Source organism: Salmo trutta, chromosome 15 (genome assembly GCF_901001165.1).
Source record: "Salmo trutta chromosome 15, fSalTru1.1, whole genome shotgun sequence".
Taxonomy (NCBI): Eukaryota; Metazoa; Chordata; class Actinopteri; order Salmoniformes; family Salmonidae; genus Salmo; species Salmo trutta.
Genome location: NC_042971.1, coordinates 9,674,075 through 9,686,349, shown reverse-complemented (window position 1 = coordinate 9,686,349; position 12,275 = coordinate 9,674,075). Strand labels below are relative to the sequence as shown.

Below are 12,275 nucleotides of genomic sequence, written 5' to 3'. Positions count from 1 at the left end.
CAAAGTCTAACATCTCCAAAGTAGGTTGGCACTCCACCTGACACTCCAGGAAGGCTAAAGTTAACACTCAAATTATTTGAAAGATCTTAAATAGTATTTCAACACAGGTCTGGATGGCATGCTTGTGTAACTCGGTCACACGATGCTAAGTCACTGACTGTGACCACTTCGGGAAGTGGTTATTATCATGCAAAGACAGATGTTATTGCATCGATTCCTGTCAATGTTATGGCAGTACCACAATGGCATCTAATTGATAATGCAGTTAGAGTCAATATAATTTCTTTGTGGATGAATGTTATTAAGACATGTCTGTGTAGTTACAGTAGTACAAGACAGCTTTTACTACGACTATTAATACTACTACTACTACTATAAAACTGCTCAATATACTGCCTATTTCAATATCTAGAAAAGAAATACCTTTGGGTGTAATACAATGTTGAATCACTAAATCAATACTATATAACCAGCATCAATTACATTGTTTTGGAAATCACCATGAGACTCAGGTAAATACCTTGAATAAGTTAACATATACCATATATTATGATAAAAGACAAGATAATCTTCAGGTAAATACCTTGAATAAGTTAACAGATACCATATACCACTACTTGCCTAGAGAGTTTTCAGCTATACTTTTCGTGGCTGTTTATTTACCACCACAGACAGATGCTGGCACTAAGGCCGCACTCAGTCAGCTGTATAAGGAAATAAGCAAACAGAAAACCACTCACCCAGAAGCTGCGCTGCTAGTGGCCGGAGACTTTAATGCAGGGAAACTTAAATCAGTTCTACCAAATTTCTAGCAACATGTTAAATGTGCAACCAGAGCGAAAATAATTCTAGATTACCTGTACTCCACACACAGAGACGCGTACAAAGCTCTCCCTCGCCCTCCATTTGGTAAATCCGACCACAACTCTATCCTCCTGATTCCTGCTTACAAGCAAAAATTAAAGCAGGAAGCACCAGTGACTCGGACTATAAAAAAGTGGTCAGATGAAGCAGATGCTAAACTACAGGACTGTTTTGCTATCACAGACTGGAACATGTTCCGGGATTCTTCCGATGGCATTGAGGAGTCACCACATCAGTCACTGGCTTTATCAATAAGTTCATCGAGGACGTCGTCCCCACAGTGACTGTACGTACATACCCCAACCAGAAGCCATGGATTACAGGCAACATTCGCACTGAGCTAAAGGGTAGAGCTGCCGCTTTCAAGGTGCGGGACTCAAACCCGGAAGCTTACAAGAAATCCTGCTATGCCCTGCGACGAACCATCAAACAGGCAAAGCGTCAATACAGGGCTAAGATTGAATCATACTACACCGGCTCCGGTGCTTGTCTTATTTGGCAGGGCTTGCAAACTATTACAGACTACAAAGGGAAGCACAGCTGCGAGCTGCCAAGTGACACAAGCCTACCAGACGAGCTAAATCACTTCTATGCTCGCTTCGAGGCAAGCAACACTGAGGCATGCATGAGAGCATCAGCTGTTCCGGACGACTGTGTGATCACGCTCTTCATAGCCGAAGTAAGTAAGACCTTTAAACAGGTCAACATACACAAGGCTGCTGGGCCAGACGGATTACCAGGATGTGTGCTCCGGGCATGTGCTCACCAACTGGCAGGTGTCTTCACTGACATTTTCAACATGTCCCTGATTGAGTCTGTAATACCAACATGTTTCAAGCAGACCACCATAGTCCCTGTGCCCAAGAACACCAAGGCAACCTGCCTAAATGACTACAGACCCGTAGCACTCACGTCCGTAGCCATAAAGTGCTTTGAAAGGTTGGTAATGGCTCACATCATCACCATTATCCCAGAAACCCTAGACCCACTCCAATTTGCATACCGCCCTAACAGATTCACAGATGATGCAATCTCTATTGCACTCCACGCTGCCCTTTCCCACCTGGACAAAAGGAACACTTATGTGAGAATGCTATTCATTGACTACGGCTCAGCGTTCAACACCATAGTACCCTCAAAGCTCATCACTAAGCTAAGGATCCTGGGACTAAACACCTTCCTCTGCAACTGGATCCTGGACTTCCTGACGGGCCGCCTCCAGGTGGTGAGGGTAGGTAGCAACACATCTGCCGTGCTGATCCTCAACACTGGAGCTCCCCAGGGGTGTGTGCTCAGTCCCCTCCTGTACTCCCTGTTCACCCACGACTGCATGGCCAGGCATGACTCCAACACCATCATTAAGTTTGCAGACGACACAACAGTGGTGAGCCTGATCACCGACAACGATGAAACAGCCTATAGGGAGGAGGTCAGAGACCTGGCCAAGTGGTGCCAGAATAACAACCTATCCCTCAACCTAACCAAGACTAAGGAGATGATTGTGGACTACAGGAAAAGCAGGACCGAGCACGCCCCCATTCTCATTTGTTTTATGTGGTTCGGGGGTTATGTGTCACAGTCTTCTCCTTCATCTGACGATATGTTAAAATCACTGTCAGAAAAGGTGGACCAATACGCAGCGGGTTGCGTGCTCATCATCTTAATTTATTAAATGAATGTGAACACGTGAAAACAAGAAAACAACGAACGACTAGTGACAGTTTCACAGGCTATACATTCACTCGCAGTGCGAAATACAACTACCCACGAAACACAAAGACAAACACACCCTACTATATAGGACTCCCAATCAAAGACAACTCAACACACCTGCCTTCAATTGAGAGTCCAACCCCAATCAACTAGACATAGAAACACAGACATAGACCAGTGACAAACCCCATAAACATACATCAACTACCCTCTGCCACGTCCTGACCAAACTACAATAACCAAATATACTCTATACTGGTCAGGACGTGACATTATGTGTATTGTAGAAGGGTGTTTTATTTATGTATTACGGGGTTTTTGTGTATGTTCTGGGTTTTGTATTCTAGGTTGGTTTTCTAGTTTGTTTATTTCTGTGTGGTCTGTGTGGTCTGTGTGGCGCCCGATCAGGAACAGCTGTACGTCGTTGTTCCTGATTGGGAGTCATGTATTAGTTGCGTGTTTTCACCTGGGGATTTGTGGGTAGTTGTATTTCGCACTGCTAGTGATTATTGTAGCCTGTGAAACTGTCACCTGTCGTTCTTTGTTTATTGTTTTGTTTCGTGTTATCTTTATTCATTAAATATAATGATGAACATGCAACCCGCTGCGCCTTGGTCCTCTCTACAATACTACAGCCGTTACAGAACTACCCACCAAACACGGACCAAGCAGCGGAGGAAGGAGCGACAACAGGTGGACTATAGGAAGCAGCGCGCTCGGGAGGAGATGGCATCCTGGTTGCTGGAGGTGTTGGAGTCAAGGATTGACTGGACATGGGAACAATTATTGGACCACTGTGACCACCTGCCTGGGAGGCATGTAGAGCACCAGAGGCACCCCCAATAATTTTTTGGTGGGGGGGCACACGGGTAGTTTTGCTGGGCCAAGGGTGAGCCCTAAGCCAGCTACCCGTGCTTATATGGAGGAGTGTATGGAGTGGAGGGCGCCGAGTTATGAAGAAGTGCACACGATCTCGCCCATACGCACGCACAGTCCAGTGCGAGTTTTTCCAGCCCCTCGCAGATGCCGTGCTAGAGTGGGCATCCAGCCTGGTAGGAGGATGCCTGTGCAGCGCGTCTGGTCACCAGTGCGCCTCCTAGAACCAGGCTACCCTACGCCTGCTCTACGCACGGTAACCATCAAGCCCCTGCACAGCCCAGTTCACCCTGTACTAGCACCCCGCTCGTACAGGGCTGCTAGTTCCATCCAGCCAGGACGGGTTGTGCAGGAGGTGCGATCAAGGCCACCTGTGTGCCTCCATGGCCCAGTTTTTCCAGTTCCCGCCTCTCGTGCTGACCCGGAAGTGCGAACCTCTAGTCTGGCACGTCCAGTACCAGCACCACGCATCAAGCTTCCAGTGAGTCAGCCTAGTCCTACTCAGCCTGTTCCCGCTCCTCGCACTAGCCCTGAGGTGCGTGTCCCCAGGCTGGTACCTCCACTACCAGCCCCACGCATCAGGCTTCCAGTGCGTCAGACCAGGCCCGAGTATCCGGCAACAGTGCCTCATCCAGAGTATCCGGCAACAGTGCCTCGTCCAGAGTGTCCGGCAACAGTGCCTCGTCCAGAGTGTCCGGCAACAGTGCCTCGTCCAGAGTGTCCGGCAACAGTGCCTCGTCCAGAGTGTCCGGCAACAGTGCCTCGTCCAGAGTGTCCGGCAACAGTGCCTCGTCCAGAGTGTCCGGCAACAGTGCCTCGTCCAGAGTGTCCGGCAACAGTGCCTCGTCCAGAGTGTCCGGCAACAGTGCCTCGTCCAGAGTGTCCGGCAACAGTGCCTCGTCCAGAGTATCCGGCAACAGTGCCTCGTCCAGAGTATCCGGCAACAGTGCCTCGTCCAGAGTATCCGGCAACAGTGCCTCGTCCAGAGTATCCGGCAACAGTGCCTCGTCCAGAGTATCCGGCAACAGTGCCTCGTCCAGAGTGTCCGGAACCAGGTGAGACGGCCCACTGTCCGGAACCAGGTGAGACGGCCCACTGTCAGGAAGCAGGTGAGACGACCCACTGTCCGGAACCAGGTGAGACGGCCCACTGTCCGGAACCAGGGGAGACGGCCCACGATCCGAAACCGAGTGAGCCTGCCCACGACCCAGAACCGAGTGAGTCTGCCCGCGACTCGGAACCGAGTGAGTCTGCCCGCGACCCGGAACCGAGTGAGTCTGCCTGCGATCCGGAACCGAGTGAGTCTGACTGCGACCCGGAACCGAGTGAGTCTGCACCCGGAACCGAGTGAGTCTGCCTGCGACCCGGAACCGAGTGAGTCGTCCTACAGCCCGGCGCTCCCAGAGTCGTCCTACAGCCCGGAGCTCCCAGAGTCGCCCTACAGTCCAGGGTCTTTAGTGACTGTCCTCAGGCAGAGGTATGCAGTGGGGGTGGTTAGGTCAGGCAGGGGTTTAAGGCCTGAGCCTAAGCCACCTCCACTGTAGGAGGTTTGGGGAGGGGGGTGTAGTACAGGTGCCGTCGGTGATGGCAGCCACCCTCCCTTCCCTCCCTTTAGTTAGGGGTTTATTTTTTAATTTTTTTGTTGAGGTGCATCCGGGGTCTGCACCTTTAGGGGGGGTACTGTCACGTCCTTACCAGTATAGGGGTTATTTGTAGGTTGGTCAGGACGTGGCAGAGGGTATTTGTTTTATGTGGTTCGGGGGTTATGTGTATTGTAGAAGGGTGTTTTATTTATGTATTACGGGGTTTTGGTGTATGTTCTGGGTTTTGTATTCTAGGTTGGTTTTCTAGTTTGTTTATTTCTGTGTGGTCTGTGTGGCTCCCGATCAGGAACAGCTGTACGTCGTTGTTCCTGATTGGGAGTTATATATTAGTTGCGTGTTTTCACCTGGGGATTTGTGGGTAGTTGTATTTCGCACTGCTAGTGATTATTGTAGCCTGTGAAACTGTCACCTGTCGTTCTTTGTTTATTGTTTTGTTTCGTGTTATCTTTATTCATTAAATATAATGATGAACATGCAACCCGCTGCGCCTTGGTCCTCTCTACAATACGATAGCCGTTACAGAGGGCACGACAAAGCCTATTCCCCCTCAGGAAACGAAAAAGATTTGGCATGGGTCCTGAGATCCTCAAAAGGTTCTACAGCTGCAACATCGAGAGCATCATGACTGGTTGCATCACTTCCTGGTACGGCAATTGCTCAGCCTCTGACCGCAAGGCACTACAGACGTTAGTGCGTACGGCCCAGTACATCACTGGGGCTAAGCTGCTTGCCATCCAGGACCTCTACACCAGGTGGTGTCAGAGGAAGGCCCTAAAAATTGTCAAAGACCCCAGCCACCCCAGTCATAGACTGTTCTCTCTACGACCGCATGGCAAGCGGTACCGGAGTGCCAAGTCAAGGACAAAAAGGCTTCTCAACAGTTTTTACCCCCAAGCCATAAGACTCCTAAATAGGTAATCAAATGGCTACCCGGACTATTTGCATTGTGTGCCCCCCAACCCCTCTTTTACGCTGCTGCTACTCTCTGTTTATCATACATGCATAGTCACTTTAACTATACATTCATGTAGATACTACCTCAATTGGGCCGACCAACCAGTGCCCCCACACATTAGCTAACCAAGCTATCTGCATTGTGTCCCGCCACCCACCACCCGCCAGCCCCTCTTTTACGCTACTGCTACTCTCTGTTCATCATATATGCATAGTCCCTTTAACCATATCTACATGTACATACTACCTCAATCAGCCTGACTAACCGGTGTCTGTATGTAGCCTCGCTACTGTATATAGCCTGTCTTTTTATTGTTGTTTTATTTCTTTACTTACCTATTGTTCACCTAATACCTTTTTTGCACTATTGGTTAGAGCCTGTAAGTACGCATTTCACTGCATTCGGCGCTGTTGTATTCAGCGCACGTGACAAATAAACTTTGATTTGATATATTATGATAACAGACAAGGTCATCTTCAGGTAAATACCTTGAATAAATTAACAGATACTATATGTTATGATAACAGACAAGGTCATCTTCAGGTAAATACCTTGAATAAGTTATCAGATACCATATATTATGAGAAGTTGTTCTTCACTGACTTGCCTAGTTAAATAAATAAATAACAGACAAGGTCATCTTCAGGTAAATACCTTGAATAAGTTAACAGATACCATATATTATGATAACAGACAAGGTCATCTTCAGGTAAATACCTTGAATAGGCAAATAGATAAGTCATATAAGAGCACAGGCTGTATAATCTTGTGTGTTTGACCTTCTTGCTGTTTTTGGTAATTGATCTCCTTACTCCTAACCATCAGTCAAACTGGTTGGTTCTGAATTAAATAGACCCATCATGGCCCCACCCCTCAGAGTAAACAGTAGTGTCTTCTTTGTATCTCTTTATTGCTTAGTCACGGTCAACATGAGCTGACTACACTTAGGCAAACAATGTCACCGTATTTACAGAGACTCTCCTGCTTGTCTCTTTATTTGCCTAATGTGTGTGCAGGATCAGGATGCGTGCAAAGGAACCACTGATGAAAGTTAGGTACAGTTTCACCTGTGTGTTGACAATGATACCACAGTTCATCTTCTTCACCTTCTTCATTTCCTCCTCCTTTTCCTCCTTCTTTTTCTTCAATCTGTCAGAAACCATCTGTCTGACTTCCCTGCATGAACCTCGCTGTAGTACTTTATTATGCATTACTATTGCACTAGTATTACAGCACACTGGTAGATGTACTGTGAGGCTCAGTTCCTAGAGGGTGTAATGATATGTGACCTTTTAGGTCATTCATTCAGTTTCTCATTCATTACAGTACTAGTGTTGTTCGTCCACACTCAGCCACCTGTTCAAGAAAGATATTAGCCAATGACCCACCTGTTCAGGGAAGACGTAGTCGACCGTGTCCCAGACCCACTCCTCTCCATCCACCTTGGTGTAGGCCACCCCTTTCATCTTAGTAAAGACAGAACTCACGGCCGTGTCTGTCGACTGGTAGCCTTTCTCATAGATAAACACCCAACTGGATGGAGCAGAGGACACAGAGGATACCATAAATCCATCAATAGATCAATCAAATGTATTTATAATGCCCAAACAGTTGTCTCAAAGTGCTTTACAGTAACCTGGCCTAGATCCTAAAAAGCAAGCAGAAGCACAGTGGTGAGGGAAAAGTCTCTAGCAGTCAGAAACCTTGAGAGGAACCAGACTCATACAGTACTAGGGATTTCAGCATTTGAGATGTGAAACCACAGGCAAGGGCAAAGATCCATGAGTATTGCCAGCATTTCTATGATGCCAACAGCTACGGTATAAGTCAAGGTTACAGTACAGTACTGTATGTGTCATACATGTATGATGTGTTGTATGACTAATGTAGTTAATGTAAGTTCAATCAGTAAGGCTGGTCGGAATGCGTCTTCTCATGTTAAACTTTGTTTCAGTAGTATAACGTATTCACATTGAAGCTTTTATCATGGGACCTTTATATTTGTCATTTTTAATAATGGTCTCATCATTATCAGATTGAGCAGATGTGACGTGGTAGGTGGCAGTGACGTGCTGAGCTTCAAACCTGTCTCATTATTGACTGTTTAAAATTGTAATTTAGCCATCAGTTAAAAGAAGGAAGCAAACTTAAAGAGATACCAGACTTAGAGAATTTTATTGCTAAATCCTATGATATGCTAAGTCAACAGACAAAGCAGGAAAGAGCAGTACTTTCCTCCAGCGAGACAGAGGAGTTGTGGCCCGACCAAACTTTCTATCACAATGGACGGTTAGACTGAAGAAGGTTACCCAACAACATTCGCCAAAGACGACGTAGCTGCTTTGGAAAACATGAACGAGCAATTGAAAAAGCTGGATTTGCTCCCTGGAGCAATAGCAGAAATAGAGGCCCTCAAAGTATCGGTGGAGTCTAATAACAGCTTAATACAGCAAATAATGGCAGAAAATGAAACACAACATGCCACAGAACTACAGGATGATAACAAATAAATGAAGGCTGCAATTCTAGATATCAAATGCAGAAGCATGAGGCACAATATTGTTATAATAGCGGTGGAGGAAGAGCAAAACAAAGACTACCTGAAAGAACATCTCAGGATGACGGAGGAACACGCGTAGAATGTGGATTACCAAAGGGCCCACCGTTTTGGCAGGGAACAGACCCGACAGACCGAGACCTATTGTTGCAAGGCTAACCCATTACAAAATTAAAGTGACAGTGCTGGGAAGAGGAAGGGACCTGAAGGATATAGCAGCGGGAAGTAGTTTGGGGGTGGGGGTGCTGCGCTAGTTTGGGGGTGGGGGGTAGGGGTGCAGGGGAAAATGTTTTTTGCCCGCGCTGTAGACGGCTGTATCGGTCCACTAATACAGGACTATTAAAGGTTCAGTGCACTACTTTTGTGAGAATACAGTTGTTTTTTCAAAAAATATTTATTATAAAAGTAAAAAAACATTCCGATTTTTCAGTGGGTGCTACAGCCCCCTCAGCACCTCTACTTCCCGCGGCTATGCGGAAACAATTTATCTATCAATTGACAATATTCTTGAGAGATCGTGGACAATAGACGCGTTCTTTACCCTATTTTTAAACACCACAGGGCCAGAAAGTGTACATGGTCTTGGACAAGCTCTACATTAACAACCAGCTCTTCGGGGCCTCCAAGATAACAGCCTGGTTGTGAGTCCCTACAACACTACATCCCTATTTTGTTTATCTCTCTCTCATGACGAGCAACCCCATGATGGTAACATGGAAAATTTGAGTGTCATGCAGTAGCCTAAAGCTATCGATGTTACATTGAGCTGAGTGAATGGAATATGAATGCCAGTCATCCAATATGCTGTAATAGAAATAAGGCCATGCTCAGAAGAAAAAAAATGTGTCCTCCCTCATAACCGCCAACTGCCACTGACATTTATAGATTAAGTTATGTGGAAAAAGGAACTTCTGTCATGGGCAAAGAAATTCAAAAGGGGTGATGCCAAATGTGCAAACTGTCCAAACAGATCCGCAAGGAAGGTTGATCCTATGCTATTGAACGATAAACATATTTGGATAATTAATCTATATGGTCCAAATAATGATGGTCCACACTTTAAAAAAAGATTTCTAACAATCTATTGAGCTCACAAGCAACAAACGATCCTATTGTTATGGTGGGAGATTATAACACGGTTTTAAGTACTTCAATGGACCATAAAGGAAATCACACTACAAACTATCACCCTTATGCACTTAAGGAGATAACAAATATCATGGGCGCATTAGACCTGGTGGACACATGGAGGCTAACAAACCCGGACCTTGTGAGATATACTGTATGGAGGAGGCTTACTCAATATTATTATTATTGTATTATATTATTATTATTAATCAAGCTAGTTTCATTCTCACTGGCACCAAAAGTAAAAACAAGTGTTGATAGGAGACAGAATGCGATCAAACCATCATCTTATTGGCCTCCACATAACTCTTACAGAATTTCCACGTGGTTGGGATATTGGAAATGTAATCAAAGCCTACTGGAGGACAATTTGCTCGGCGGTCGGCGGTCGGCGGTCGGCGGTCGGCGGTCGACGTCACCGGTCTTCTAGCCATCGCCGATCCATTTTTCATGTTCCATTTGTTTTGTCTGGTTGTCACACACACCTGGTTTCAATTCCCTAATTACATGTTGTATATGTTCCCTCTGTTTCCCCCATGTCCTTGTCGGGAATTGTTTATTGTAAGTGATACGGGTTTTGTTGCCCATGTGTTTTGTTATTTTTGTATGCCGGTAGTTATGTACATTAAACGGCTCCGGCTATTTACCAAGTTCTGCTCTCCTGCGTTTGACTTCCATGCCACCAGTTACGCACTCCTGACACAAATGTACCTTTTAGAGGCCAATTAATTGAATATTCATCTTTAAAACAAAAGCAGCTTCGGTTAGTCTTCCCTGTACCTCAGTTGGTAGAGCATGGTGTTTGCAACGCCAGTATGGTGTGTGCAACGCCAGGGTTGTGGGTTTGATTCCCACGGGGGGCCAGTACCAAAAAAAAAAGTATGAAATGTATGCATTCACTACTGCAAGTCGCTCTGGATAAGATGACTAAAATGTTAAAAGAGATTAGACGAACAAAGGAAATAGAGGAGCTAACAGGACAGTTAGATAGCAATAAAAACTGTACATTTGAGCACAGAATAAGTTAGAGGAAAAACAAAAAGAACTGGAGGGATTTATTTAAGAACGATCAAGTGCAATGTATTACAAAAATAAAGCGAATTGGATGGAAAATAGTGAAAAATGCACTATATTTTTCTTGAATCTCCATCATAGAAATGCAAGCAAAAATAATTTACAGAAACTCGTTACAAATGAGTCATCCATGATTCACCAAATTATAAGAGTAAGCTAAATATTTGAAGCATATGTTTTCTTTCCAGTCTCCTCCATCTCCACTGAAGGATGTTAATTGTAAGGATTTTTTCCATAATTTTTAATTTTTTAAATTTTTTAAATTTTTTATCTTTATTTTAACAGGGAAAACAGACTGAGACCTGGATCTCTTTTACGGCTGTGCCCTGTGTAAACATGTTGACATATACAGTTTTAGGCATACAGACAAGAACATTTCAAACATACAAAACAAAAACACAATTCAACAGAAACAATCACAGATAACATCATATTGATCCTCCATAACATTTTTAAAATGGGCAAGGGACACCAGAGTGTAACTTAAGTTGGATCTGCAGTTTGTTCCATAAATAAGGCGCAAAGGAACTAAAGGCAGTCCTACCCAACTCTGTGGAGACCGCAGGAGTCTCTAATGTAATCCACATCTGTGATCTGGTTTTAAAATTAGTATATCTAGCGGAAATTAATGATGATATATATGGAGGTAGTTTTAAAAGAAGCGCTTTATAAATAAACAAGAGAGCATGTTGCTCTCGCCTCACAGATAGAGAGGCCCAACCCACATGTTGATAAAGGATACAGTGATGAGTTTTGTAACTATCACCCGTGATAAACCTGAGTGCACAATGGTAAATAGCATCCAGTGGTTTTAATGTGTTTGCCGATGCATGCATATAGATAATATCACCATAATCTAAAACGGACATAAAAGTAGCCTGCACAATTTGTTTTCTATTTACAAAGGACAGACAAGCCCTGTTTCTATAAAGGAACCCTATCTTGAATTTGAGCTTTTTTCCCAATTCAGTAACATGTTTTTTAAAAGAAAGCCTATCATCTAACCATACCCCTAAATATTTATATGCAGAGACCTGTTTGATTTGAGTACCATCCAAGCTAGTGATTACAAAAGTGTTTCTAACTGAGAGTTTAGACCTAGAAAAAAACATGACATTTGTTTTCTTAGCGTTTAAAACAAGTTTAAGCTGTAAAAGAGACCCCTGTAGTATCCTAAAATCAGACTCCAACTGCATTAAAGCTTGGTCCGCTGTTGGAGCAATAGAGTACATCACTGTGTCATCTGCATATAAATGGAATTTACAATATCTGACATCATCACCAATGTTGTTTATATAATGTGAGAACAATAGTGGGCCAATTATTGAACCCTGAGGGACCCCTTTAAGTAACTGTAAGGAGTCCGACTTGACCCCGTCGACCATGACGGCCTGAGTTCTATCTTTAAAACCATCGGCAGGCATCCGTGCCCACTCCTATAGATGACAGCTTACTCAAAAGGATAGCATGGTCTACAGTGTCAAAAGCTTTTGATAAATCTACA

The 12,275-nt window shown here is 44.7% G+C and overlaps 1 protein-coding gene across 2 annotated transcripts in view; it reads right to left on the bottom strand.

The window, feature by feature from the left end:
- The window catches only part of LOC115148444 (P2X purinoceptor 1), a 55,472-nt gene that overhangs the window by 25,145 nt on the left and 18,052 nt on the right, over window positions 1-12,275 (bottom strand). For both annotated transcript variants that reach the window (XM_029690335.1, XM_029690336.1), the window contains exon 2: window positions 7,401-7,545. In XM_029690335.1, coding sequence (XP_029546195.1) covers window positions 7,401-7,545 — 145 coding nt within the window. The remainder of the gene's footprint in view (window positions 1-7,400; window positions 7,546-12,275) is intronic.